This window comes from Triplophysa dalaica, chromosome 6, assembly GCF_015846415.1.
Source record: "Triplophysa dalaica isolate WHDGS20190420 chromosome 6, ASM1584641v1, whole genome shotgun sequence".
Classification (NCBI taxonomy): Eukaryota; Metazoa; Chordata; class Actinopteri; order Cypriniformes; family Nemacheilidae; genus Triplophysa; species Triplophysa dalaica.
The window spans coordinates 22,255,800-22,281,897 of record NC_079547.1 but is presented as its reverse complement, the minus strand read 5'-3'; the positions used below and the strand labels follow the sequence as shown (position 1 = coordinate 22,281,897).

Sequence of the window (26,098 nt, the reverse complement as noted above, 5' to 3'; positions counted from 1 at the left end):
ACAGATGAGGGGCTCGGGATGATGGGGGCTTTGAATGAAACGGGCTATGTTGATTGGAAGTGAATGCAAAAGAGATGTGTTGTGTGACTGGCGCATGGCGTGCCTCTGAATGGCCAGTATCTTACCCGTTGCATCTGGTGCGCATTTGGTTGGACGTCATGATTGCAATGGCTCCTATCCCACATGCACTTTAAGCTTGGTTATAAAACACAGAGAGAAATCAAGATTTCACAACGATTCTCTATTCTGTGCTCGTAATGTGCATGCAGCGCACCTATTTGGGTTCCAAACTAATGGTTCTGCAGGTGAGTAATGAAATCATATTTATGTACCATAGTGTTTATGGTACTTCACGGTAGTAGGCCTACAAAAAATGATGGTATTGTCAAAATACACGAAAATAAAGTAAATATAATATAATAACGTAATCTTGTTTAATGGTTGCATCTATTCAGAACCAAAAATTAAAATATTATAAAATAACAGTGTTCATACACATTTTCTGATACATTGATAATCAGTGAACAAAGATGATTTAGTATGGCTTTATTTGCATAAAAAGAGATCAAATAGAAAAGCAGCCTAACTGCTATTTTACATTTGATGTAGATTTTCCATTCCCTAAAATTGTGTTTTGGTCTTATTATGGTAAAAAAAGAAAAGTGCAAATCTTTTTAAACATCCTGTAAATGGTGTTTCCATGCAAGCACTTGAGGACAAGACAGAAAGAAAGATCAAAATAGATACAAACAGATTTTCACATCCATTGTAAACATCCCGCTGTAATATTTGGAAGCGATGGTAGCATAATTAGCCACAAAATCTGTCTTTGGTGATTTGTTTGTTTATATCATTTTCAGTCTAATTCCGATTTCTTTGTGTGTGTGAAACATTTGTTATTTGTTAACAAAGATCCATGAAAAAAATACAGATGTGCAGATGGAATACAAGACGTTTTCAAATATATACGCCTTCTTTCCCTCAGATCTCTAATGATAGCCTAAACTTTATACGATAAAACAAACAAACCCAACCTCAAAGCTCTGGATAACGTATAAAAATCTGCACGATTTGGAGCACCACAACCACAGCAAACACATCAATTCAATCTGTGCTCCAGCAGTACGCTGTGTGTTTAAAGAAATAACCTCGACTTCCTAAACCATCCAAATATAGAGGGATGGAAGAGTTAAGCTAAGTATTATGGTTTGGGCAGAAAGGTCAAAAGTTGAGGCATGGAAAAAGTTTTGCCATATCAAAGCACGTCTCATGTAGGCTACATAAAAGATATGGGCTAATACATAAACAACATTGTGAAACCAGAGGAATTTCTTAAAAACAATATGTTGGAGAGATTTATAGTTTATTCATTTTCTATTTGTAGTTTATAGAGATCAGGTGACGTGGGTAGGATGAGCATCAGGTCGTTAAGGATGAGGCGGAGAGGGAGGGCACTTGCTCTTTTTCAGAGGCACTCTGTGAGAGAGGCAGATGTTACGGAACCTGTTGCTTGTCCAGATGCATTGGCAACTTTTGGCTCTCTCTCTGTTTTTTCAGATGCTCATTTTGACGTTTGCTGCGAGAAAACGAAGCGGTAAGAAATGTTTAATTCATTTACAATCTTAAAGTCTGCTTTTTGATGACCTTGATCTTGTTAAGAGGTTACTTGTCGGGATAAAAAATTGATTCGATCATGTTGCTAAAGTAAATGTCCTGCACTAAAGCAAAACAAAAGATCGCTGAATGCAAACGTATATAAATGTTTATTGTATTTATTAAACAAATAATACCGATTCTCAAATGTGATTGGATGAGCCGTTATGAGCCGCTTCACACCTGAAATCGCTCATCAATTGAACTCTACATTAATACGCGTTCGTTGCTTAGCGACCTTTGCAGTCTACTGTACAAATAAAATATTTATTTGGGGAAAGAGTTTTATTGCAACTTAAATAAATGTGATTATTTATTTATCATTCATAATGTTGCTGTTGTTAAGCACCACGTGACGTATTTACTTACGCAAATTTGACATTTGAAATTGTAGCATTTGAAATTCCTTTACAAATAACTTTGTTAGATTTTAATGTTAATCACTGAATCCGTCGTTCATTTTTAGAAACCACTTTAAAAATACAATTGCAACTTTTAAAAGTCACAAGATTTTAAAAGCTCTTTGAGCTAAGAAAATCTATACTTTCACTTTATTAACATTTTTACCAGTTGGTGGAATTATGTATTATAACATTTTCAATCACCTAAATGGCATCATGTAACAATACATCATCACCAGATTTCTCTAGTGAATTTCTGCCAGTTGTTATTTTACCATATATTCAAGCACAGAAATAGTCCAGAAAGTTGCACCGCATAAAAAAGGAAAAAGCATTTTTATGCAACCTAAATCAAAATTTTAAATTGCTATGATAAATGATTAAATAATGCACTTCTTAAATCTCACTTAGATTCATAACTTTCAAAAAGTGAACTTTCTAGCAAAAAGGTTTATTGTGAATGGAAAATAACATGTCTTCCTAAATACTTGAAAAGAAATGAGTCAGATATTGCAATTTATACACTTTAGCATAACAGAACACAGACTGGTGCTACATTTCCTAAATTCCATGCTTTTGCTTAGTGGTGTACAGCAGATGTTTACGCAGGTGGTGCAATATTTATGGACATGTTTTTATAGAAAACCTGACTGAAAAATAGGCGGTTGGTAAATCTTGGAAGATTATGGCAAGATCGGTCCGTTTATTTGCCAATGATTTTTCATAAGAGATACTTATTTTGGATTCTATTCAAACAGACTTACCTCTCAGTCATTACAGGACACTATAGGTTCCGAGTACTAATGTGTTTATGTATTTACCTCAAAAGACAGAGCATGCAGAAGTCTAGCAACGCCAAAGATGGGGGTTCTTTATTCACTTTTTTTTCTTAGTTAACTCAGTTGATAAATTACATGTCAAACCAGAGAAGACCTGATAAGTTATTACTGGATGAAGGCAAATTTAAAGAAAAGTTTTCTAGTATAAAGAAATGGTTTATCATTGAAAAGCTTGCTTTAAAACCACTTAACATTTATTGCTCTTTGAAAGGCCTGATGTTAGTCTGGTCAGTCATGCAATGCCGAGTAAACTGTTTTTGTTAACTTGTTCTCGTAAAACTAACAAATTAAAAAATGAATAGCCGAAGAACAGATTGTCTACAGAAAGAATTTCATCCATACACGAACCTGAGGACCTTCTTCACTTCTATATTTTTCTAAATCAAATTCATTCAGAGCTCTACTGTCCTCATCCGTACTCATACTGTAACTGCCTGGTCTTCATTTCTTATATATCTGTATGTCTTAATTCTCCATATTTTCTGAATTTCATGATTGACACGCATGTCCAAATCAAAGAACACCACAGCGATGAGAACTTCTTCTGATTCTCAGCTGAGCTTATGGAGGTTCTTTAACACACAACTGCGTCTTTATGTCGCTAAAGAAGGACATGAAGATCAAAACCATCTGTTAATATCTCCCCCCTGCAAACCTTCTTCACTGACAGGACGCAGGCAGAAGTGGGTCTTCTCGCTCCAGTTTTTGGCTTTGGCATCAGTCGGATTCAAACAGGCATGAATTCTGTACATTAGGAACACATTTTTCAGAACGAGAGAGAAGCCGGGAGAGAGTAAATAATCATGCAGCAGAAGCTTCTATCCAAAGAAACTTTTGGTACAACTACCACAAGGACAAACCCGTGCAGAAACATGGTGTTGAAGGAAATTCTAGACTTTTTCGTTTTCAGCTTTTCAGGGTTAGTTTTAATATAGTAGTTTTAACGAATTGTTGAAAAACTATACCGTTATATTATATACCGTGATACAGTATATACAGTACACTTAAATGAAAAAATAAAACATTTGGTTAATGCAGGTCATGTGCAGGCATCTTAACCAATAGGATTAAGCATACATAAAACCGACAACAAAATATATAGTAATTATTTTGTCTCGTGATATATCATAACATGATATGTCATTACCAGTCATTCACTTACCCTGTTATGTTTTTAAGGTAACAAAAAAGGAGAAGATATCATTGGTGCTCATCCATGGAACGCTTGCCGATAATAATGCATGGTGGCCAGGGTGTTGCTACGCAACTGCAACCATTTTGGGGTTGATTTTTAGCATGTTGCAATCTGGTTGCTAGGGTGGTCTCATTGTTGCTAGGCCATTTTTGGTGGCTATATATATATATATATATATATATTTATATATACCCTTAACTACTGACAAACTATTACTAAACTCTTGTCAATAAACCAGACATAATACAGTAGGTTTATAGTTTTCTGCTTATTATTTGAAATCTTTTCAGAGAGCTGGCGACAGGATTGCAGGAGCTGTGTGGAGTGTTCGAAGGAGAATGGCTGTCTGCGCTGCTCTGAGCGTCTCTTCCTGTATCTCAACAGAGACGGCATGAGTCACCACGGCTTCTGCGTCCACTCCTGTCCCACTGGACACTTCGGTCTTCGAGGGAAAGATGTCAATCGCTGCATGAGTGAGTTCATCCTAGACCTGCTCGAGAACATACAGGATAAAATGGAAAGTGGATGCTGATCGGTTATAGGATTTCACTCGTTTGAGATACAGTAACAAAATGCAAATCACACTCAAAATATGAAAGATGCACAGAGAGAGAGAGAGAGAGAGAGAGTTAGTTACCGCTCTTAAGGGAAAAATTTTAATGGATGCTGAATTATTTGCGATATTATCTTATGTGTAGTATCAACACAATATTAATATTGACGTTATAGAAATAAATTACTATATGCGCTGTATTTCAACTGTACAATACAGGGTGTACAGATTAATTTTGGTATAATGACAAGCACAACTTTACTTTGTCATTTTAGTTACTGTACCCACAGCATTTCCACATTCAAGATTCACTTTTCGAGAAGATAAATGATAATAAAAACAAAACAATAAATATTTCCCCAGAATGCAAAGCTCCAGAGTGTGAGAGATGCTTCAACAAAGACTTTTGCACTAAATGCAAAAAAGAATATCTGCTCTTCAAGGGGAAATGCTTCAAAAGCTGCCCGGATGGCACATTTGCCAACTCCACAGACTGCATTGGTACGTGTTTTATACATTCCTAGTCTTAAAAAATAAACAGCGATTACTTTGAAGAAAGAATCAGTCAAGTTTCATTTGGGAAAAAATGATTAACATTTTTAAGCAAACTGGCTGAGATGTAAAAATCACTTTTGTTATTTCTCCTCCTTATAGAACAAGTAAAGTTTATTGTTTGTTTTTCTATCTCTCCCTGCACCAGAAGGATGCATGTTCAATCTCATTGGCTCCTGGGGTGAATGGAGCCTTTGCCAACACAACGGTACGAGCTGTGGAGTCCGATGGGGGCAACAGAGTAGGACCCGTGGGCTGTCCAGGCAAATGCCTGAAGAGAGAGAAACGCTGTGTCCCGCTCAGTCTGAAAGCAGAAAGTGCCGAATGAAGAAGAGGTGTCCGAAAGGTGAGCAAACCTTAGATCTTAGAGAAAGTCATCTACAACCACATTCAACTCAAAGACCCCAAAAACGGTTGTACGATCATACCATGTCCCAAACCACATCCAAACTATTGTACTGGTTCAAAACCAAACATGGTATTTCTAAAGATGCCACAATCTGTCTGACAAACATAGACGTATCATAAAAATTATATTGTCTTATAATCGTGACAGTTTATTTAATAGCTTGTGACATCAATAAACACAATGTGACATTATACAACAAAGTTTTTGAGTTGATCTGAGCGCCGGTTTAATGAACGTTCTCTTTAAACTGGCTGTCATGACCACATCAAACATCTCCATTTCATTCTCCAGCAGTGGTTCGCTGCTCAGAGATTTACACGTTAGGCGAAACACGAGATCCAAACATTTTGGCGTGCTTGTCATCAACTACGTTGTACATCCAGCAAATTGCTTTTCGTTTTTATTTGATGCTACACTGGAAATCAGTTGTTTGCCGTAATTTTTATTACATGGGGATCTGATGTCTGGACATGTAAGCTTTCCTTCTGTCGCTTTAAGCTACTCTAAATTACACCCGTGTGTAAAGCAAAACTCTGGATGGCATCTTAAAACATAGCTGTCAACTCATTTCCATTAGTGGAAATAAAAGGACCATCGCGTCCCTCCGATTTTAGGTTGATAATGGGTTTCTTATCCGACGTCATCATTTACGTAAAGCAAAATAATATAATTTTGAGGATGTTTTAAAAATGGTCTAATATTTACACATATAGGCTATAAGTACAAGCGCTGGTCACGTGAAATGTGATCCGGTCTGTGGAAACCCACCTAATGTCCTTATTTGTGATTAACTGTTTTATCATAAAATCATCCTGCATATTATTATATTACAGTGAATATGACTTTGATATCTTTAATATTCCCTGAGTTAGGCCATGTTCAAATTTTAAATCATAGTGAAATTAATGATTGAAAAATCAAAAGCTTGTCATCTTAAATTTAGCCTGAGTCACAAATGTATTTTTCGCATTTTATACCATTGTCTTATATTTGTGATTTCTCATGCTGTTTAGATTACTTCACCAAAGTAAAAATACACATCACATGTAAAAACTGGTTGAATAAATAAATTAAAATACTTATTTAAATGTTCGTTTGTCCTCGACAAGTGCCTCTATACATTTACTCTGTGTCCCTGAAATTGCTGTGCATCCTGTCATTTTGGGATAGCAAATTGCGGCATCAGGTAAAATGGTCCATTTAAGGTTTGTGTGTCTTATCTCTTTAAAAGTTAACCGCCAATGACTGCAAAGAATTTCAAATTGATGCCATTACAGTACATGACATTTAGCAAATGATTTGATTGGTCCGAGGTTGGTAAGGGGGGCGGGGCAATGCATCAATTTCAGACAGTGCCAGAAAAAGTGAGTAAAGTGAGTGGCCTGACATATCCAACCTCACTTCTCAATAATAAGGTTGCTAAATCAACAATACAATAGTCTTGATTGCCTCTGTGATGCTGTTTTGTTAAATTATCCAGACCCAATTTACCTAAATGTGTCAAGACAAAATGAGCTATTAATTTCAGTTAAAATGGGCCACCTTCTGCGTAGAGTTTAAAGCAAAAATTCTGGTGGTTACTCTTATCAAATATTAGATATATTATTGATATATATTGTATGGTTGCATTACTCACTTAAAATAGAAAGGGGGAAAGAGACATTTTGATATAGAAGTGATAGGTATTGGAGTAAAGTATCCTATTGTAAAACTATTTGTTAAAGATCAGAAAGGAACATAAATGAGAAAGAAAGGATGTCTGCCAGGGAAGCGGCACAAATACAATCGGTGTAAATCTGTTGCCATAAAACTACTTCTTATTGTTTCATTTGTTTTCATGATATTTGTTTTACTGATTAAATTAATTGAAAGCTTTGAGTGTCTTTTCTCTTCACTTTGAAATTCTTTAATGTCATTGGCGCTTAACTTTCAAAGTGTTGCCATTACACTACTTTATATTGTTATTGCTAAAAAAATTCTTGAAATGTATGTTTTTTTCATGAAATTTATGTTCTTATGTAATTTAAATGCAATAATACACTGTTACATTATAAAATTAAATACAATTAAATATTTTTTTGGAATGTCACTTTGAATGGCCCATGTTACCTGTGCACTGCTATCTAAAAAAATGTGAGGCAGCTACTGTTTAAAAACCTGTAGGGCCTGAACAGTTTCATTTTATTACATCAATTAAAAAAAAAATATATCATAAGAACGTAGTTAAATGTCATGAGTTTTTGTTAGTGTCCCAAGCGATTAACCAAAATGTGGCCCAATTTGCTTGATATCACCCTAACTGCTCTTTTAGGAATGTCCTTTTTAAGAAGCTGATGTACTCCGAGAGAAATCCCCACATACCTATTAAATAAGTCAAATAAAATTCTGAATTTGCATTATGAAATGATAGTAATTGAAACATCAGATGCAGGAGAAAGCCATGTGGCAGAATTTGGCAAAAACAAAACAAAACCTAATTTGTGTGGTTAAGACTGTAACACGCAATGTATTCAGCCCTTTTAAAATAAAGACAATATTTTAGAGGGCAGACAGACAGACGGACGGTCAAATGTCACAATAATCCAGAGTGCACTCTCCATCCTTAAGTACCTTTGTGGTTTGTCTCTGTAGTTGACACCTCAAAGACTTCCTTAAGGTGTGACCAATGAGAACCCCATGGATTAATTTTGTCCCAGAATGTCCTCCAGATTAATAGCAAATCATTTCCTTGCTTCTCTTTTAACCCCCAAGAGCTAATGAAAGTCAGGCCCGCATCTCCGACTCAAGTTCTCCAAAACAACCTTGGTGACCCAAACTCACCTGCCGGAATCATATACGGCATACCTATGATCTTAACATGCTGATTTATGTTCTTCGGGGCCATAAAGAGTGAGGTAGTGACCGCTGAGGGCTTAAACCAGAAGATTTGTGGCAGTAATTATTGACTTTTAGTGCTGAGCGTCAACACGATCGGAGAAAAAGAATTGGAAAGGTTTTATCACGGAAGGTAAAACTGAGGGCAGAGAGAAACGAAGAGAAGAATAAAACGGCTGAAGATTTGTGAAGATGAAGGCAGAGATTGTTGTAATTGACAAAAGCTGAAAAATGACGGAAAGCTCCGGCCAGACAGTGTTTTCTACATTTTTTAAAACCACAGACCTCGTTCTTTAGGCTATAATAACTGTTTACCCCAGTTTTACGATATCATTATTATATCCCCTTAAAACGACAAACATGGATTATGATTGGTTTCAGCTAACAACAAATGGCGAATAAATAATGGCAAGCGTCCTCTGCAAATTATTTGTCCCGCTTTTACTCCAGAATATTTTTTCAGCTCTGTTTTTGAGCCGGACAGTACATACCACCCTGAAGCTCCTCTGCTGTTAATTTTCAAACTTAAAGTCAAACCAGACATGAACATTTCAAGCGCCATTCCCAGGTTCAGAGCCTCGCGATGCGTGACAGCGAAACATTGAGCACCACATGCTTACGCAGAGATACATACACATCCTGACTTCTCTTCCAGGACGTACAATTACTTTTGAGCGCTGGAAGTCAACAATATCCTCCTTGATTTGAACAACAGCTAGAGCTCATGACTAATGTCAACATCCATGAACAAGAATTCAGTGATCCATTCAAGCAAAAACATGGCCACACTTTCTGGGGTTTTCAAAAAATATATTATACAATACAATATATTCAAAGGCTTGTTTAGAAATACTGGCTTCTGTTTTTAATATGTCGTTTTAATACGAGATATGTCGTTTTTTTGTCACAGTGGAATTAAAATATATATATTTTTTAATTGAGTTAGTCACATTCAGTATTCTTCACAACTTATTTACAGTATGTTATGTTTTTTCTTAGCGTTGTGTACATTTTGGGAATTTCATAATCATGGTTGTTGTTTTAAGTGAATATATTAAGGCTATCTTAAGGGTATATACAGCTGTGGAATTAAGAGACCATTTAATAATAAAATCTGAATTTATTTATAGGCATGTGTTTTGGTAAACAACTTTTTGTTTATTTTTGTGAACAACTAACAATGTTTTTCCCAACTTTCAAATAAAAAAAAAGTTTATTTTTGCAGAATATAAAAACTGGATAAACAGGTCAAAATAACAGAAAAGTTGCTCTGTATTTTTTCAGACCTCAAGTAGTGCATAGAAAACTAGTTTTTATTCACTTTTAAGAAATGAAACAGTAATATTTGTACATGTATTTAGGAAAAGTAAAAAAATACGTTTTTTGGTCATAATAAAATTAGACAGGAATTTCCACAATACATGTAGAATTGTTGAAACTGGAGCGGTATTCAATATTTTTTTTTCAATTTGTATTTAACAATTTAACATTCAAAACCAATTTCAATGGTTTTTGTCAAGTTATTCTCTAATATTTGTGTATGTACTTTAATGAGATGTGTGAGATACTGCATCACCACAGAACCTTTAAAGTGTTGAATCTAAACTCGAGAATCTAAATAAATAAAAATCCCCTTGCACAAATGCATAAAGTTTAACATCAAATATTTTTCTGTGCTAAAAATGTTCCTCAGGCTTTATGAAGTTTAAACATGTTGAAGCGATCAACTAAATTGATACCACAGAGATGTCTTAAAAAGCGCATATGGTGCCACTGCTCATATGTTCAATCCGGTTTGAAACTGAATCATGACCTTATATGGAATCGATTCTATGTTGACAGACAGAAGAAAGCACGGAAGAGGAGACCGAAAGAAGTCAGAGAAGAAGTCAAAGGTGTTTGGGAACCGAACAGTCACGGATCCTATATTGCCGTCAAGTTCCGGGGACGAAGTCATATTGTAATGTTTTATTAATTTATATGTTTTTTATATGCAATGTTTATATTTTTTTATTGATATATATTGTATCCTTTCATCATCTTGAGTTCACTTTAATCAAGCTGACATGTAACATTACATGACTAGAGAAATATTTCTTTTGACGCAATTAAATGACACATCATAATGTGTATTTTGACAAGTTAGGGAGGGTTTGACCCAACACTTGGCATGGATTAAATCCGGTACAGTGCGTTTTAACAAAGACAAAGTCAACGTTGGGCCTCCACAATGTACTTTTCTAGTTTATGAATAACAGACAAACAGCTTCGATCTATCACTATGTGTTTTAGGTTGTATTGCAGCTAACATGCCTCGGGCTTCTTTTGCCTTACTGTTGTGTTTTCCGACCACATACGCTCTCTGTGTCTGCACTGCTTCGGTCATAACATTTGGGTAAAAAGACAATTAAACAATGTAAAGTTGTCAAAAAGATTACATGGTCTGTCACATTTAAAGCTATTCGAGCAATGTGATTGGCTGCGTGACCCAACTGGATACTTCTTGGATCCTTAAGCAAATTTCAAGAGTATAATTTCATTATTTTCCTAGATCCTCAAATGCAACATTAAACTCAGACACTTCTCATAAGTTTTATTCGAAACTGATTACGGTCCCTATGTGAACATTGAAATGTTCTAGATGTTTTAGATGGATGGGAAACTATTGATTTGGATGTGATTTATTCGCGTTGATTTCCACAGCACTCTCTCAGGGTGCCAAATTGTTTTTACTGGAAAACGCACAGTTACACAGAAATGTTTTCTTAATCAATTAAACCCAAAAAGAAATATTTGCTTTTGTTTAATATGGAGGGTTATGAAAACGGTACAGTTGAGAAAGGGGTGTTCTGTGTTATTAAATGAAGATGTCAGGTGATTTGAGAATAAAAGCTTGTTTTGAGGATACCAGCTGGTATATGTTTCCTCTTCTGATGCGTCTCGTCTGTGGCGGTTAAAAACGCTGGATAAAACTTACGGAGACCCTTAAACATTACTTTGAAGAACAAAAAAGTTTGGTTCTTTTCACAGAAATATGACCTTAGAAAATGTCTTTATTTTCTTTATTAAAAAGAAGGCGCTTAGAAATAAGTTGTTTGTCCAACTTAAGAGCTACATAAGGTTTTTTATTTTCTAATCATTTTAGATAAGATTTGCAATGTTTATAACCCTGTTTGCAAATGTTTTGTGTAAAATGTATAGTAAAAAAGAAAAAACAACAAAAGAAAGGAAAAGACGGTTTGAGTCTTGCATTTTTTGACCATTGGTTTGAAGTTACAGAACTGATGCGCATAGATACCCATATAATACAGAAAACAATGTTTCTTTGAATAGTTGAGCTTGATCAAAGCTGATAATAGATTGAGCATGAGATATTATTTTAAGATACATACTGTAAAAGTTCTCATTAAAATATGTGGTTGCTTTAAAGACATAAGGTGTGCACGTATTGTATTAAAAGCGATTTGGCATTTTCCATTTGTATTTTTGAGCCCAAACTCATGATAAACCCAGAGAGCTGATATAAGGAGGATGTTTGCCATCACATGATCTGTTATATAATGCAACTCTTATAAAAGTATGACTAATGTAGTTCTCTTAAAAGTATGACTAAAAGTTAATTATAACCTACATTTTCTTTATAGAGACTTAACCAATGATTATACAAGACTATAAACAATTATTTAAGAGGATATGGGTTTACAAAACAAACCTTTAAGAATTGCATTGTTTCATTTAACCACCAGATGGCAGCATGCTCCTTACTGTATGCGCAGTAGATCTTGGACACATCATATGTGCTACTTCCAGAAAGGCACTGGGTTCTGAGGTCATCCGCATAGCGTAGGGTCACAAGCCCCCAATGAAACATCTTCACAAACCTTTAACATCACTGTGGGAGTAGAAAATATTCCAAATATAATGTGAAGCTACACGTTATATGTTGTTTTGCTAGTTTTACACTGCGTGAACAACATCCATCCTGACACATGTCTTCTAAAGAATGTAAACAATCTTTTTTCTTAAAGTGATAGTTCACTCAAAAATGAAATTCTGTTAACTCGACTTTTTGTCATTTAAAGCCCCATGACTTTCTTTCTTCTGCAGAACACAAAAGAAGATATATGGAAGAAAGTGGTAACTGAACAGGACTGGACCCCATTAACTTCTATCGTATGGACAATTCTGCGGATGTGAATGATCATTTTAAGACTTATGCGGTTGTTGAAGGACTTAAGTCTAAATTACATCCTAAAGTATAAAACCCTTTTGTTCAAGCCTAGTTATGAAGACTAATAATAGGTCCTAGTTGAACATTTGGTCAGTGATACTAAGTACAAACAAAGTTTAATCTAACGGTGAGAGATTAATAAAAAAGATATAATAAACTCCTAACTCTATTAAAGGTCCAGCGTGTAGATTTTAATAGGATCTACGGACATAAATGCAATATAACATACATAACTATGTCTTCATAGGTGTATAAAGACCTTGCATCAGGGGTCACCAACTTTGTGTCCGTCCCGACCTCGAAGCCGTTTGTCATAATAAATAAATGAATGTCAAAACAAAATTTTCTAATGTAATCAGATTTATACCTGGCACATCAAGGTCCGTTCAGTAGCAGTTTGGGTCCTACGGTGCCACAGACAGTTAACATATGCACACTTTTGCTACGTTCAGAGGTCGTGGAGTGAAGAGAGCCGAGACAGACTTGCTGCACAGCGGGCAGATGGATGTAACTGTCAGTGTCCTTTTAAAAAATAAGAAAAGTTGACGCTGAAAACCACGTTTTCCTAGAAGAATGGGTCGAGATATAAGCTGTTATTCTTCTTGCATCGACATGCACGAGGCCGGTTTGTCTCATTTGCTCGGATTCTGTTACGGTTGTCAAAGTAGAAACCTTAAAGGGCATTATGAAACTAGACATAGACACTTTGAAGAAGCTTACCCGCAGCAGTCAGAGCTATGGACACGGAAAATATATTAGCCCAGTAGGAGTGATCTACACAAGTTCTCCCTCACTCACTAACAGCCCAACAACGATTGTATGAATGTTCAGAGGAATGTTCACAGGACACAGTGTCAAAGAATACAGTGGATCTTATGAAAACATGACAAGCCCTTTACTTATGGGGAAATAGTAAAAGAGTTCATGGAGGCTGTGTCTGAAACACTTTTAGAAGGAAAATAAAGACATGAACTAAACGAAAACATTAAACAAACCCCCCTTTCAGCTGCAACAACCAAAAGAAGAGCTGAAATGATATCAGAGGATGATCAGTTACAACTTGATGCTGCTACTTTTTGAGCTCAGTTCAGGAGAAAACATCACTTTAGTTTTCTTTTAAAGGATCCAGTCTTTGGCTGTTTTAGATGCCTTGATTCTGTTTTTGGGTGTTTAACAATGGATGTTCATGTTTCTTATTTCAAAAAACACTTTATATTTCACATATTTGAAGTCTTTTGTTCATCACTGTCCCACTTCTAACAAAACAACTTGATTTCTTCCGGTCTATATAAAGTCCCTCCTTCCGAAATGCTCTGATTGGTAAAGCTGACCAGGTCTTTTGTGACTGTCTTCCGCTTCTCAGGCTGTTGTGATTGGTCGGTGCCCCTCTCAGATGTATTCATAAACTTTGGCTTTTAGTAATAAACAGTAACAATGGCGTCAACTTCACTTTGTCAGTTAAAAACATGCGGATCCATTGAAGTTTAACAGAGATCTATTAGTGCATGAGCAAACGTCAATCTTTGTTATAAATTGCTATTTATTTTCCTGCTATGGCGAGGGGAATGGCACTAATAACAGAAGCGTTAATTTTTTTCTTTTTATATTGGACCCGAGCTGGATAATAAAACAAGGAGATTGACCAGGAGACATTTGCAAGCAGGACTACAATGGACGTTCCATAGAAGTGTTTTAGAGGTATGCGCGCACACACTCACACACACAATATCAGTGTATTACACAGAACAGCTTTCACAACTGATTTTAAAGTCATGGAAGCTGTTATTTGAGCATTGGTTATCTTACAATGTGTGTGGCTGAATTCTTATTACCAGCTGTAGAACTATGATGAAAGTGAAAGTAGTTTAAAGCGTAGGTCAATGTTTACGATCTCTGATAACCAAAGACTTCTCCAGCGGCTCTTACTCTTCTCTAAGGAAGACCTTTTAGCGTTTTCCTTTGGGCGGAAGTTATAAAAAGCTCGGAATACTGACATCATGTACCCAGGAAGTAGAGGGGTGTAGTCCGATCCAGCCGTTCTCTGTAGTCCTTGAAAAGCAAATTATTTTAAAGACAATATCCCGCTTGGCACTGAACTTTGAGGTTTATCTATTTGCAGGTATTATTTATGCTCTAACAGCAACATAACACATAAACTAAAGGTTCAAAAATGGGATCGCAGGGGAATGTGCTCTTTAAAGTTGTAAATCTTTAAATGAATCTATGATCAGTGCATGTTTAGAAATTAGGGCCTTTTTCACATTTTTCATTATATTGTTGTTAGACATTGTTACGCCGTTGTATATATATGAAAAGACGTGTTTATTTCTTTGGTCTGCCAAAAACCATCAATTCGTGTTTTGGGGTATTTAATTGTCCGAACCTGGGCTGTTAAATTGGGTTCATTTACTGGATCTCAATCAATTTTAGTTGAAGACTCCTGCCTTACATAATGAAGTGTAATGTTTATAAAATTCACAACCTCACCACTAGATGGCGCTAAAATAGATTTCATAAACTGGACCATTAAATGCAGATGAAAAAGATTACTCAAACAATTCGCCCAACTGACTATTGACATTAATAATAACAATGTTTTATAATAATCAATCAAACAAAACTCTCATTGACTGCTGTACTTTATATACTGTATATAAAAATATAATAGACATGTGGGGATGAAATCTCATAACATCGACTTTCAACACCTCAAAAATGGCATGAGAAAGTCCTGGAAACAACCCAGGGCAAATTTAGCAATGTGCTCTATGTGCAATGTTTTGAAAATGTTCTTTAGATGAAGGTTTCATAAAAATTGTAACATTTAGTTTTTGGTGTAAATTGAACATACTGTATACTGTAATGAACAGAAGTCTGTCCTTTATCTCAAAACACCTTAATTTACATTTGGGTAGTTGTTTTTTTGTCATTTTTAAAGGTTGACCCACATCATTAATAGCTTCATTTACCACAAAGCTCACTTTAACAAAAAAGGGGTACAGTGGATTTCAGGGTTAACTTTAAACAATGCATCTACACGAGATTAAACCTTCTGTTCGCTAGCTCAAGCTCAAGATTTTAATCACTGGAGAGCACCCTTTGCTTTCCAAGAAATTGAAGTACTTTCATTCATTTGCAAGTTGCGTTTACAAAGGTGCTTCATTAAAATTGATCAAATGCACTCGCCATGTGTTAACTTTCAACAAACAGGGCTATTAATAGGTGCCTTCATTTATTAACTATGATCCCCTTCTTTTCTCAATGTCATATTAGTTAAAAGTCTTTGTAGTGAATTTACTAAAAAAATATAACTTGATAAAGTGTGATGTGGTGGAATGGTCTTCTAACTATATATCTATAAAATTCCAATATTGACTTTTTTTACACTGAAAGAGACAATACCAAACCCAGTGACAAACATAAAGGTTGGCTTATAATAATGATTTATAAAAATCACGAAAGAGATAAGCTTTGTTTCAGAAGGACAGCAGCAATATGCTAATAAGTTGTTTTATGTTATAATGTGTTCAAATGATACATTTATATGAAGCTGAAATAACAGTAAAGCTTTCGTTATTGGTTTAACAATTATTTTTCCATTGTAAGGTAAGAACATACATGAAGATATTTAGGTTTGTGGGTAATAATTAAATTATTTTCTTATGAAATCCCATATTTGTTAAATGTTAAACTGGAAATCCAATCCCAATGTTGTTCTCCCTCCCGATGCCAACAAAAAAAGATTTCCCATTTTCAGGACCACGCATGTTTATAAACTCTGAGATTTATGTTGTGAAATGGGATTGAAGTACGATGTTAATTTAGATCACGTCATCTTACATGTAGAAAACTGAGCAAAAGTTCACATTCGTACATACAGACACAAAAACAACACCAAACACTTTACCAACTCCTCATCACTGCTCGCGCTTGCATTTCTTTTAGGGCGACATTCTGGAAAATGTGCTCCCATTGTCAAAATGCGAAGTGCGAAGCAACCCTTCTGGGACGGTCTCAAGCTTTGACCTGAACAGACATCAATCGCTTGGTGTCCTTTATGGGGTTACGGCATTTGAGTATGTGTCCGTGTCATTGTTTGTGTGAGAGAATGCATTTGACAGCGTTCTTGAAGCAACTGTGCTGTAGTCTGTAAATTACATCTCTCTGGGGAGCAGTGCTCTTAGCTGCAGGAAGTTTCCTACTCAAACCAGGATTAATGAGGGAAGTTTGAAAACTACACAGACCCCAGACCCTTAGAAACTCTGACCGGAGTTAAACAAGCCCCTTTAAACCTCACACGCACACCCCTGTGAGAAGACTCATGTGCTGAATCTGAAACTGTAAATGGTAATATTAAACGCTTAATATAGAGCAGAGTTATAGTTATTATAGTCGTTTTTAGTTTTATTGTAGTTTTACTATTTTAATTCATATTTAGTTTGAGTGTTTTTTTTATTTAAGTCATTTTTTTGCAATTTTGTCATATTCCTCTGTCATTTTATGATTTATTTATATTACGATATAAAAAAATATTTGAATTCTTGTTTATTATTATAATTTTTGTGCCTAAAACTCATTTTAGTTTCATTCTGAGGCAAAATTTTGTTTAGTTTGTAAGAACAATAATTTTTAGGCCAATATTTTCTTTGATATCAATAACTTCCAAATAATTTTACAAAACATATATATTGTTTGATTATATTTTATCTTTATTATATATTTTTAGAGTTTTATACTGAGTCACAGTTTTAGTCTCACAAAAATTAGCTAAATACTTGGCTGATTGTCACTGTCATAAAATGATCTTACAGACATGGCATTTCGTAAATATTTCTACTATAAACAAATTCAAATCCCTACCATTTCTGAAGATGTGGCGTCCCTCGCTTGCATAAGATATCAATCATGCCTGTTCAGAAACTTGCTCCGCCCACTTCTCATGAGGTCACTTCCATCAGATACTGTTTGCTTCCTATCTGTCCTGTGCAGTATGACAAAAGGCAAAATATAAAAGCATTAACACATGTCAAGTCTTTGCTTTTAGAACAGAAGATGCACATGCTGTTATATTTTACAACGTCTGTATGCTTGATTTCATTTCATTTGTTCAAACAGCATTTAAAAACCACCACACTGAGCTATAATACACAAAGTCAAATGTCATTGACTTTTTTGAGCTGGTAATCTTGTTTGAATTTTCATCCAATCCTATGTTTTTAAATGGTTACGAAGATCTGTACATGGGTAGATTTAGACATCTGTTTTATTAATACAATGTAATCAAAACCACTACTGACTGAAGACAAGATCTCTGTTAGACAGTAGTTTATGTAAGCTATTGAACAGCTGTTCTGTACTGCTGAGCTTGTGTTTCGCTATGCAAATGATATATTTTGTTTTCATTTCACTGCATATGTTCTGAATGATGGTGATAACGTTATTACACTAATGAAAACGGCATGTGTTCGATTTAGAAAATTAAAGTTTCATAAAGACACGGTATTGTTTGTTCATGTTGTAAGCTGCTGGTCAGATTAGTATCAGTAGCTTTAAGGGGTTATAACCTACTTTTTATTAATACATTTCCCCCTTAATTTTATTTATAAAATGACAATTTATAATCTTAGTCAAGGTCTTTTTTACCACAAACATGTTTTTAGGTTATATTAGAGAGAGGGGGGGATGTAGATACGCATACATACAAACACAGAAAATAATTGAAATGCAGCTCTTTCATCTAAAATTATTTCAAGACATATTAAGGGACGTGTTGTGTTTAAAACATCGGTTTTGAATTGCTGATACTGCACTACTTGAGATAACCGAGGCACAAAGCTAAGATTGATTGCTTTTTCATTTCAACTGTTTATATTTTCTCTCTTAGTATATTTAAGGTCATTCCCTAAACCTTAAACACATTTCTCGCAGGCTCAGTTGTGAGATTTGGAATCCAGTCCCCATCGCCAACTCCAAGAAACGGTCACTCCAAAGGAAACAAAGCTCGTACGGGACGTGTTTACGAGTGTTTCTGATTTCGTAGAAACTGACTCCAATCTTGTAAGAAAAACAGAGATAAGATAAGATTTACGCAGACCTTAACAACACAGCCAGAAATCAAAATGGCAGCACACTACAAGCTGTTTATAGAGCCCAATGTAAACTGATCGAATCTGTAACACGTTGATTGTTCCTTATCACAAGATAATTGCCATTCACAATCAAGTAACTACTGGTTTATAAAAAACGCCCGCAGCTAGGATAAACAATGAATAATCCAAAAAACGCTCTTAAGAAAACAGGCTTGAGGTTGTCATGGTAACTGAGAACTATCCACGTTGTTTATATAAAGATTCAATATATACAATAAAGTGGCTTGTGTTAGGCCGTGTTCACACTTGACTTCTTTTTCGACAAGAAAAAGTTGACAACGGCAGGGTAGTGGTTACAGATAGCAGCCGGCGATGTTCAAAGATAGCATTTGTGCACGAAGGCAGCTTAGAGAGACAGGTTTCATAGGCAGCGTAACGGAAATCTATTTAAATTATAAACAGTGGACGTGGCCGTCTTGGCAATAACCAATCACATATTTAAAAACCACAATACTCATTTCTCGCTAGAAATGCAATCAAACTTACTTTTATACAAAACTCTGCTCCAACAGGGGTTTCGGCCGGCATTTAATTTTGAGCCTTCTCAACCAATCACGTTCCTCGCATGTTGTTATGGAAACGACAGCTCTCTGTCATTTGTTAGCTGTGAAAAAGGTACTTGACTTTTTTCAACCTCAAAAGATGCTCTGGCTGCAAAAAAAGGCACTTGCGTTTAAAAAAAGCGCTAAGGACTTTTTTTGAAAACACAGTTTACTCCATTATAATGTAAAATAAATGGTGCCGATTTTTTTATTGCGGTCAGCCACGGGGTGCCCTGAGGTAAAAAATGCTCAACTTGGTAGTGCCTCGGTAGAGACAGCCCCTATGTGTAAAAGCAGCAGTTGTGCAGTCCAGGCTAAAATTAAGAGTAATTTAAGCCATGTGCATGTTTTACGATAATGGTTTAATAAACACAATAAATTAGTTAGATGAAAAAAAGACCCAGTTTAACAACTAGGGTAAAGGTGACCATAAAATTGTTCATAAAACCACAGAGTACAGTAAAATAAGCATGAAAATGTCCATAAAATGAAGACAAATGTAAGTATAACAGAACTAGAAGCAGCTAATGTGTTTTAAAGGGACGGTTCAATCATAAATCAAAATTGTCATTCGTTTCTCACCCTCATGATGTTCTGAACCTTGTCTTTTTTTTTTAGTTATTACTTGGTCAAACAACCCAATTGCAGTTTTATATTAATTGGAATGCACATTAAAAACATGATTTAAAATAAAGATATGTTTTTGAAAATGTACTCTTTAAAAAGAGACGGGAGCTTTTAAGCGAAATGTAGCTTTTAATTTCTACCAAGTTCCATTCCATTCCATTTTCTACCGCTTATCCGAACTACCTCGGGTCACGGGGTTCTACCAAGTTAACTGGGATTTTAAAAATATTTAAATAATAATTGAAACACAATAGGATTCGAACCTTCAACCTTTGCATTGCAAACGCATGCGATGACAAGTGAGCAAAAAAAACAATCAGGCTATAATAAGGTTTTATAGTTTTTATAAAGGCATATTCATCTTTGTAAAGTAAGAGGTCACAGCGTATTGCATAACACAAATGACATAGCAGCATAAAGAATAACCTCACAGGAACTTTCAGCCAAAGTGCATTTCCAAAGACAAGAAATCTCAACACATGAGTCTTGTTTTAGACAAACATCAATCATTCATATCTCGCCTCTGGTTTTAAAAGCAGTTACGTCGTGCTCTCCTTTTAATAACAGCACTGAGCACCTGATGAAGTTTAATATCGACCTGAACCGGCGCTCTGGTCTCCCCTGAGCTTTCCACTGGTGTGTTGCCCAGCGATCACTGCAGATCACATATGTAATTACACTAAGATGAAATTGTGATTGAAATCATGTTTCATGCGACATTTTTGGTTGCCGTAATGACCTTGACTTTCTTGTAGCTGAGGATAATGATTAAAAAGCGATCCCATATAATTAACCATACACTCGGTTTCAAACACACATGGCCAATTGGTCAAGATTTCACCATATCTAAATAACAGGACCAAATAGCAGGTGATTGTCCTTTCGGAGAACTCAGATATGCATCGGGGGTACTGGGTGAACAATTTTGGGGGTTTCTGTTGGCGAGCACAATACAAAGGTAAAGTTTAAACCTCTTTTTACCAATTTATTGCTTATTTCACCTTTCGCCTAGCGTTTACAGCTGTAAAAACTTTTTTTGGCACATATTTGCACATTTTCACAGAATGCACAAACCAGGTTTGACATCAGTGATGCAAAACTCGATGATTTTCAAATGTCACCATTGCCTGCCAAGTGTGAATATGCAAAAATGACTAAAATATTACAGCCGAGCAAAAGTGACCATTAACATGTCAGAATAGAATCTACTGAATTAGAGAAAACTAGCTTCCACACCACAGCTGTAACAACAAAGATACTGAGGACTTGTACATTTTCAATCACTTTCAAAGGTGTTTTTCCATCTTCCAGATCGATAAAACATTACAGCCAATCCAAAATTGTGATCGTTATTACAGTCTTCATATGAAGAGGCTTTATATGAAGCTCAATTAAATAACGGTGTTAGTCCTCCAGCTTTTGTATTTCTTGGAAGAAAACACTAAATTTGAATTATTCCTTCAAAACATGAAACCAAACATGTCACTTGATTGAACATCATAATTCCAGTAGTGAACCTGATTTTGGGAGATAAACACAATAAATGTCTGTGTGTCTAATAGAGTAGTATTAAGTCTTTAATGCATTTCTATAGGTGACCATTAACACCGCTGAATCTATGGGGGGTATATTAATCATTCTTATCATCACGCTCAGACAGCCCAAACTAAAGAGATGTCACATGGCTCAAGTGCTTTTATTTTTCTAAGGCTTCGAGTGTGTGTGTGAGCTGTGTGTGTGTTTGTGCAGGTGGAGAATATTACTGAAAGAGGCACATCTTGACCTGATCTTTGAAAAGGAAAGAGGACCAATCTGAATAAAGCAAGCATAGTTTGTCAAATACTTATAATTGTGGTTTTTAAATCAACGTTTCAGTATAATCTTTCATCCATATATGCTGTCCGAATAAATCTTCAAACTCGTTTGATCTCTCGAGGGGAAGCGAAACCATATTTACAGATTTCGTTTTAAGCAGAAGCAGGTAATATTAGCCTGAGGTTTAAGCAAATATTTTCTAAATTTCGAGAGCTCCATTTCGTCATTCATCACGGTTTTCGTGCGTTTGCAATTGTGACAATATAACAACAATTCCAACCCAAAGGGTCACTCAAACATTTCAGAAGTGTTGGAACCAAATATCAGCAGATCAAACTACACATACGCTCAGATGACCCAAATGTCACACACGCTTACAAGTCTCCATTGTACTTCAACAAAGACTTCTTTCATTTAACAGAAACTAAAAAGGTTAAATTAACCTTTCCAAACATTAAGATTCTGCTTATCATCATCTGTACTCCAAACAATGTCATAACTTGGAAACAGCAAGGCATGATAAATCAGCATTTTACTGATAAATTATACAGCCAATTGCTTGCTGGAAGCTAGCGGTCCCTGCAGACCTGATAAGAACTGGCATTATGAGCACCAGCAATGTTATACTACAGTGAAGACGTCAGAGCTCAACATGAAAAACAACGACCCGACAATTACCCTGAACACAGGCGGTTATGATCACCTGACTGCAACAAATACAGTGACCACAGAAAGGATTCGGACACTTCAACCTTTATAACCAATTATGTCAGGAGTAACATATTTCTATAGTACATTTTTAAATAATAAGCTATTTATAAAAAAAAAGAACCTTTTCTTGCCTTCATATATGCATCATGCTTTCACAATATAAAGAGAATATATGTCTTTGTAAATCTAAAACTACATTGTACAATTTGTGGTTAACATCACTCTCAAAAAGGAGTTGTTAAATTAAAAAAAAAATGGGGTTATGAAATTTTATCACATTGTGTTTTTTTTACACATTATCAGTCATTTTCTGTTGATTTTGTGTTAAATAAATTAAAGGGACAACACATGGTTGAGTTCAGTAATGAACTATAGTAACCATTTTTTTCGTAGTAAAACTATGGTTTATTTTCGTAAGGTTGAGAACTGTATGTCGTTGCATTATCCAATAAAATCTCAAACCTAAAAACATTAAATCTATAGCATTTCACAAAAAAGTTTGGTTAATGACAATATTGTTCAAAATAAGCACAACAACAATATTTGGAGACTTGTCTGCTTGTCACATGTTACTAGAACATGAATGACTTACATCTGTGTTATTTTCGCTTATGTAAGCTGACATAAAAAATGACCTTGACACCAGTTTGTTGAAAGTCATTTAAAAAAGTGAAGTAAGATCTGAGAACAGCTCCAGCATCATTTGTTTGCAGAAGCCACTGGGTTCATATTTTGTTATTTAATTCAATGACGTCATACATTTTTAAAGGGATAGTTCACCCACAAACTCATTGAGTCAACCTCATTTCATTTCAAACCTGTATGACTTTCTTCAACAAAAACGCAAAAGAAGATATTTTGAAGAACGTTGGTAATCAAACAACATTGGTCCCCACTGACTTCCACTGAATGGACACAAAACCACTAAGACTTTTCTCAAAATATCTTCTTTTGTGTTTCAGAAGAAAGAGTCAGGATTTGAATGAAAAGAGGGTGAATAAATAATAACATTTTTTTGGGGGGGTGAACTATCACTTTATTAGTCTAAGTACAGGATTCTTTAAAAAAAACTTTAAACTATAGGTTTTAAGAGGAACGTGGAGAAGTGTCAGAGATACATTGATAATGACAGCTTCCATACAATAAGTAACGCTTCGGGACAGGAGGTCCTCGGTCAGCAGACACCAACCAATCACATGCCTCGGTCAACACCTTTCAAATCAAATTTGAGCACTCACACACGGTGTTCTTGTCTCATTCATGTATATATTTTGGTGTGAAACACATGGTAGGTTTATTTCCCTATTATAATGTCACTATGATTTGGTTTACTGTACTCTTACATAACTGCTCCATAAATCGCAACCAATTTACACCATTAATCCAATTAAATCCCACAGTTTGAGTGATGACAGGGCCTCCATAAAATGACTAAAGCGGAACTGTCCAGAAAGATGCCCTTGAGTGAATTTTCAGGGTAGATGATTTTTGACAGGGGACGGTTATTCTCGCCCCGGTCATTTTTGGACTCAATTAGTCGTTTAAAACAAAGAATTGTTCGTCATTAGGAACTAAATCTTGTCAAGATAAAGCCCAACAGTCATGATTGAATCAGGCCAACAGCCAGAACAGTGCCACTTGTGAACCCAGTTCACAGACAAAAGCAAAAACATGATTTCTAAAGCGCAATAACCTTTTTATTATTATTTTAAAATTCAATATTAAATTAATATTTTATTAATAAACATTTACATGAAAAATGTGCTCCGGTCCCCCTATATGTTACTATGATTCACATTGGTAAGGTTATAATAATAATTTATGAGGTATAAATAATAATTTAGTTCATAAAAATTAATTTATTTTTGAACTTTCCGGACAATTAATATGACATAAAGATAAGATAATGTAACCTGCAATTTTATGTTAAAAGCAGAGGTAGCAATAGAGAAGTGCTTATGGATTGCAATATTCTCACAATCTAAATTATAAAAAATATATATAAGATATAAAAAATGCAAAAAATGGTTATTTAAAAAAGTTCTAACAGAATACAGCATGAAACTGCAGAATACTTTTGGAAATTTATGATACATCACATTATTAAACCTCTTCAATATTAAAGAGTCACGATTACATAAATGCTATTCTGTCGACTATGGAAATGGTGCCAAAATCCTTACCTTCGCCATAAAAGAGTGACGTCAATCCTGCCAAGCACCCCACATAAAACCGAGCCGGAGACTCAATAAAACACATCTACCCTTGAGTGAAGGAGAGCTATGCGTAAAAACAAACTGAAGATCAATCCAGCCATAGTATTCCCACAGGAAAGGTGAAAAGCTACGTGTAATGTTTCACCTTTACAAAACGGCCCTAAACTTTCAGCCATCATGAGGAGCATTCTGGCATAGGCCCTCCTCTCTCTCAATTCCATGTTTCCCATGAGAATGATTTCAGCAGGGGCAAAAAGTCACTTGGTTTGACCCCTATCCCCAAGAGCGCAGCCTCGCCACAAACTGAACCAAAATAAGAATTATGTAAAAATAAACAAGTGGGTAAGAGGCATAGTGCATTAGAAAGTCTCATGAAAAGAAGACTAGCATCAATGTGAAATAATTCTTCGAAAAGCATTTAATTGCAGCGAAAAATGAAGGTAAGGATTTACTGCCACTCAGAAATTGCATTTGCGCCATTACTGGATCAGAATGCCATCTTCAAATATGTACAATTACATCATATGTTATCGAGAAGGATTGATGATAAACTTACTGTCGAACATTTCGGGAAAATTGTTAACCTTTGAACGTTAAACGCACATCACTCATCTTCAAAGCTATTTCAGCAATACTTTGATATTAACAGGTCAAAAGTGTTGTCCTGGGGCCAGAATTACACAAAATGTGTATTATTTATTTATATCTTTTGATGAGTCGATCAACATTCAATTCAAGTGATAGTAAAATGAATAAAATTTTGTTGGAAAAACCATTTACTGTACTGGGCCTTGACTAAAACGCTAATGTGTTTTGCAAAACCTTCAAAGCACAGGTGAAAAGCATATGGCGTGCCATGGGAGTTCTATGCGCTTGCTAGAGTGGTCAGGATGGTTGCTGTGTCATTCCTTAGTGGTTGCTAGGTTGTTTTTAGAGGTTTGAAAGTTAAAAAAGTTTGTTAAATGGTCTTATCCCAAAGAAGAGTAATACCACGAGATGTGTTATCTTACCACTAATACTTTAAAAAGCATTTTTTGTGTCTTGCTTTAAAACAGCAAGGAGTATAGAGAAAACAACTGAGGCCAGAGGAGTGAGGAAAGCTTCAGAAGAGATGAGAGACAGAGCGTGTGTTAATAGACCTCCCTCGGCCCCTCCACCCCCCACACCCCCAAACGACTCGCTCCCAGATAAGAAGGCAGAACTCTCTCACTCCGGTCTTTTCACTTACCGCTACGGGATAGGAAGAGACGTCCTCCTGCCCTGTTTACTTTTCTCTCGTGTTAAGAGCCTGCAGATTGGAGGACTTATTGAGACGGGCCGTCTCTGTTTCT

General features: G+C 35.5%; 2 protein-coding genes and 1 long non-coding RNA gene across 4 annotated transcripts in view; 2 read left to right on the top strand and 1 right to left on the bottom strand.

The window, feature by feature from the left end:
* Positions 1 to 1,475: 1,475 nt before the first annotated feature.
* rspo4 (R-spondin 4) lies at positions 1,476 to 11,782 on the top strand. 2 transcript variants are annotated; one of them, XM_056749919.1, is made up of 5 exons: positions 1,476 to 1,594; positions 4,379 to 4,561; positions 5,005 to 5,142; positions 5,345 to 5,539; positions 10,319 to 11,782. In XM_056749919.1, the coding sequence occupies exons 1-5, from the start codon at positions 1,492 to 1,494 to the stop codon at positions 10,438 to 10,440; spliced, it is 741 nt and encodes a 246-aa protein (XP_056605897.1). In that variant the 5' UTR covers positions 1,476 to 1,491; the 3' UTR covers positions 10,441 to 11,782. The 2 variants fall into 2 exon arrangements, with proteins under 2 accessions (XP_056605897.1, XP_056605896.1); XM_056749918.1 differs by having other exon boundaries at positions 5,342 to 5,539.
* Positions 4,453 to 26,088, bottom strand: LOC130424344 (uncharacterized). The gene is made up of 3 exons (XR_008906936.1): positions 25,996 to 26,088; positions 17,568 to 17,688; positions 4,453 to 4,578 (listed from the first exon to the last, which is right to left on the bottom strand). It is a non-coding gene; the product is annotated as an uncharacterized LOC130424344 (long non-coding RNA).
* angpt4 (angiopoietin 4) overlaps positions 14,274 to 26,098 on the top strand; it is a 43,205-nt gene continuing 31,380 nt past the window's right edge. Inside the window, exon 1 of the mRNA XM_056749914.1 lies at positions 14,274 to 14,405. The gene's annotated coding sequence lies outside the window, so the exon portion shown is untranslated. The remainder of the gene's footprint in view (positions 14,406 to 26,098) is intronic.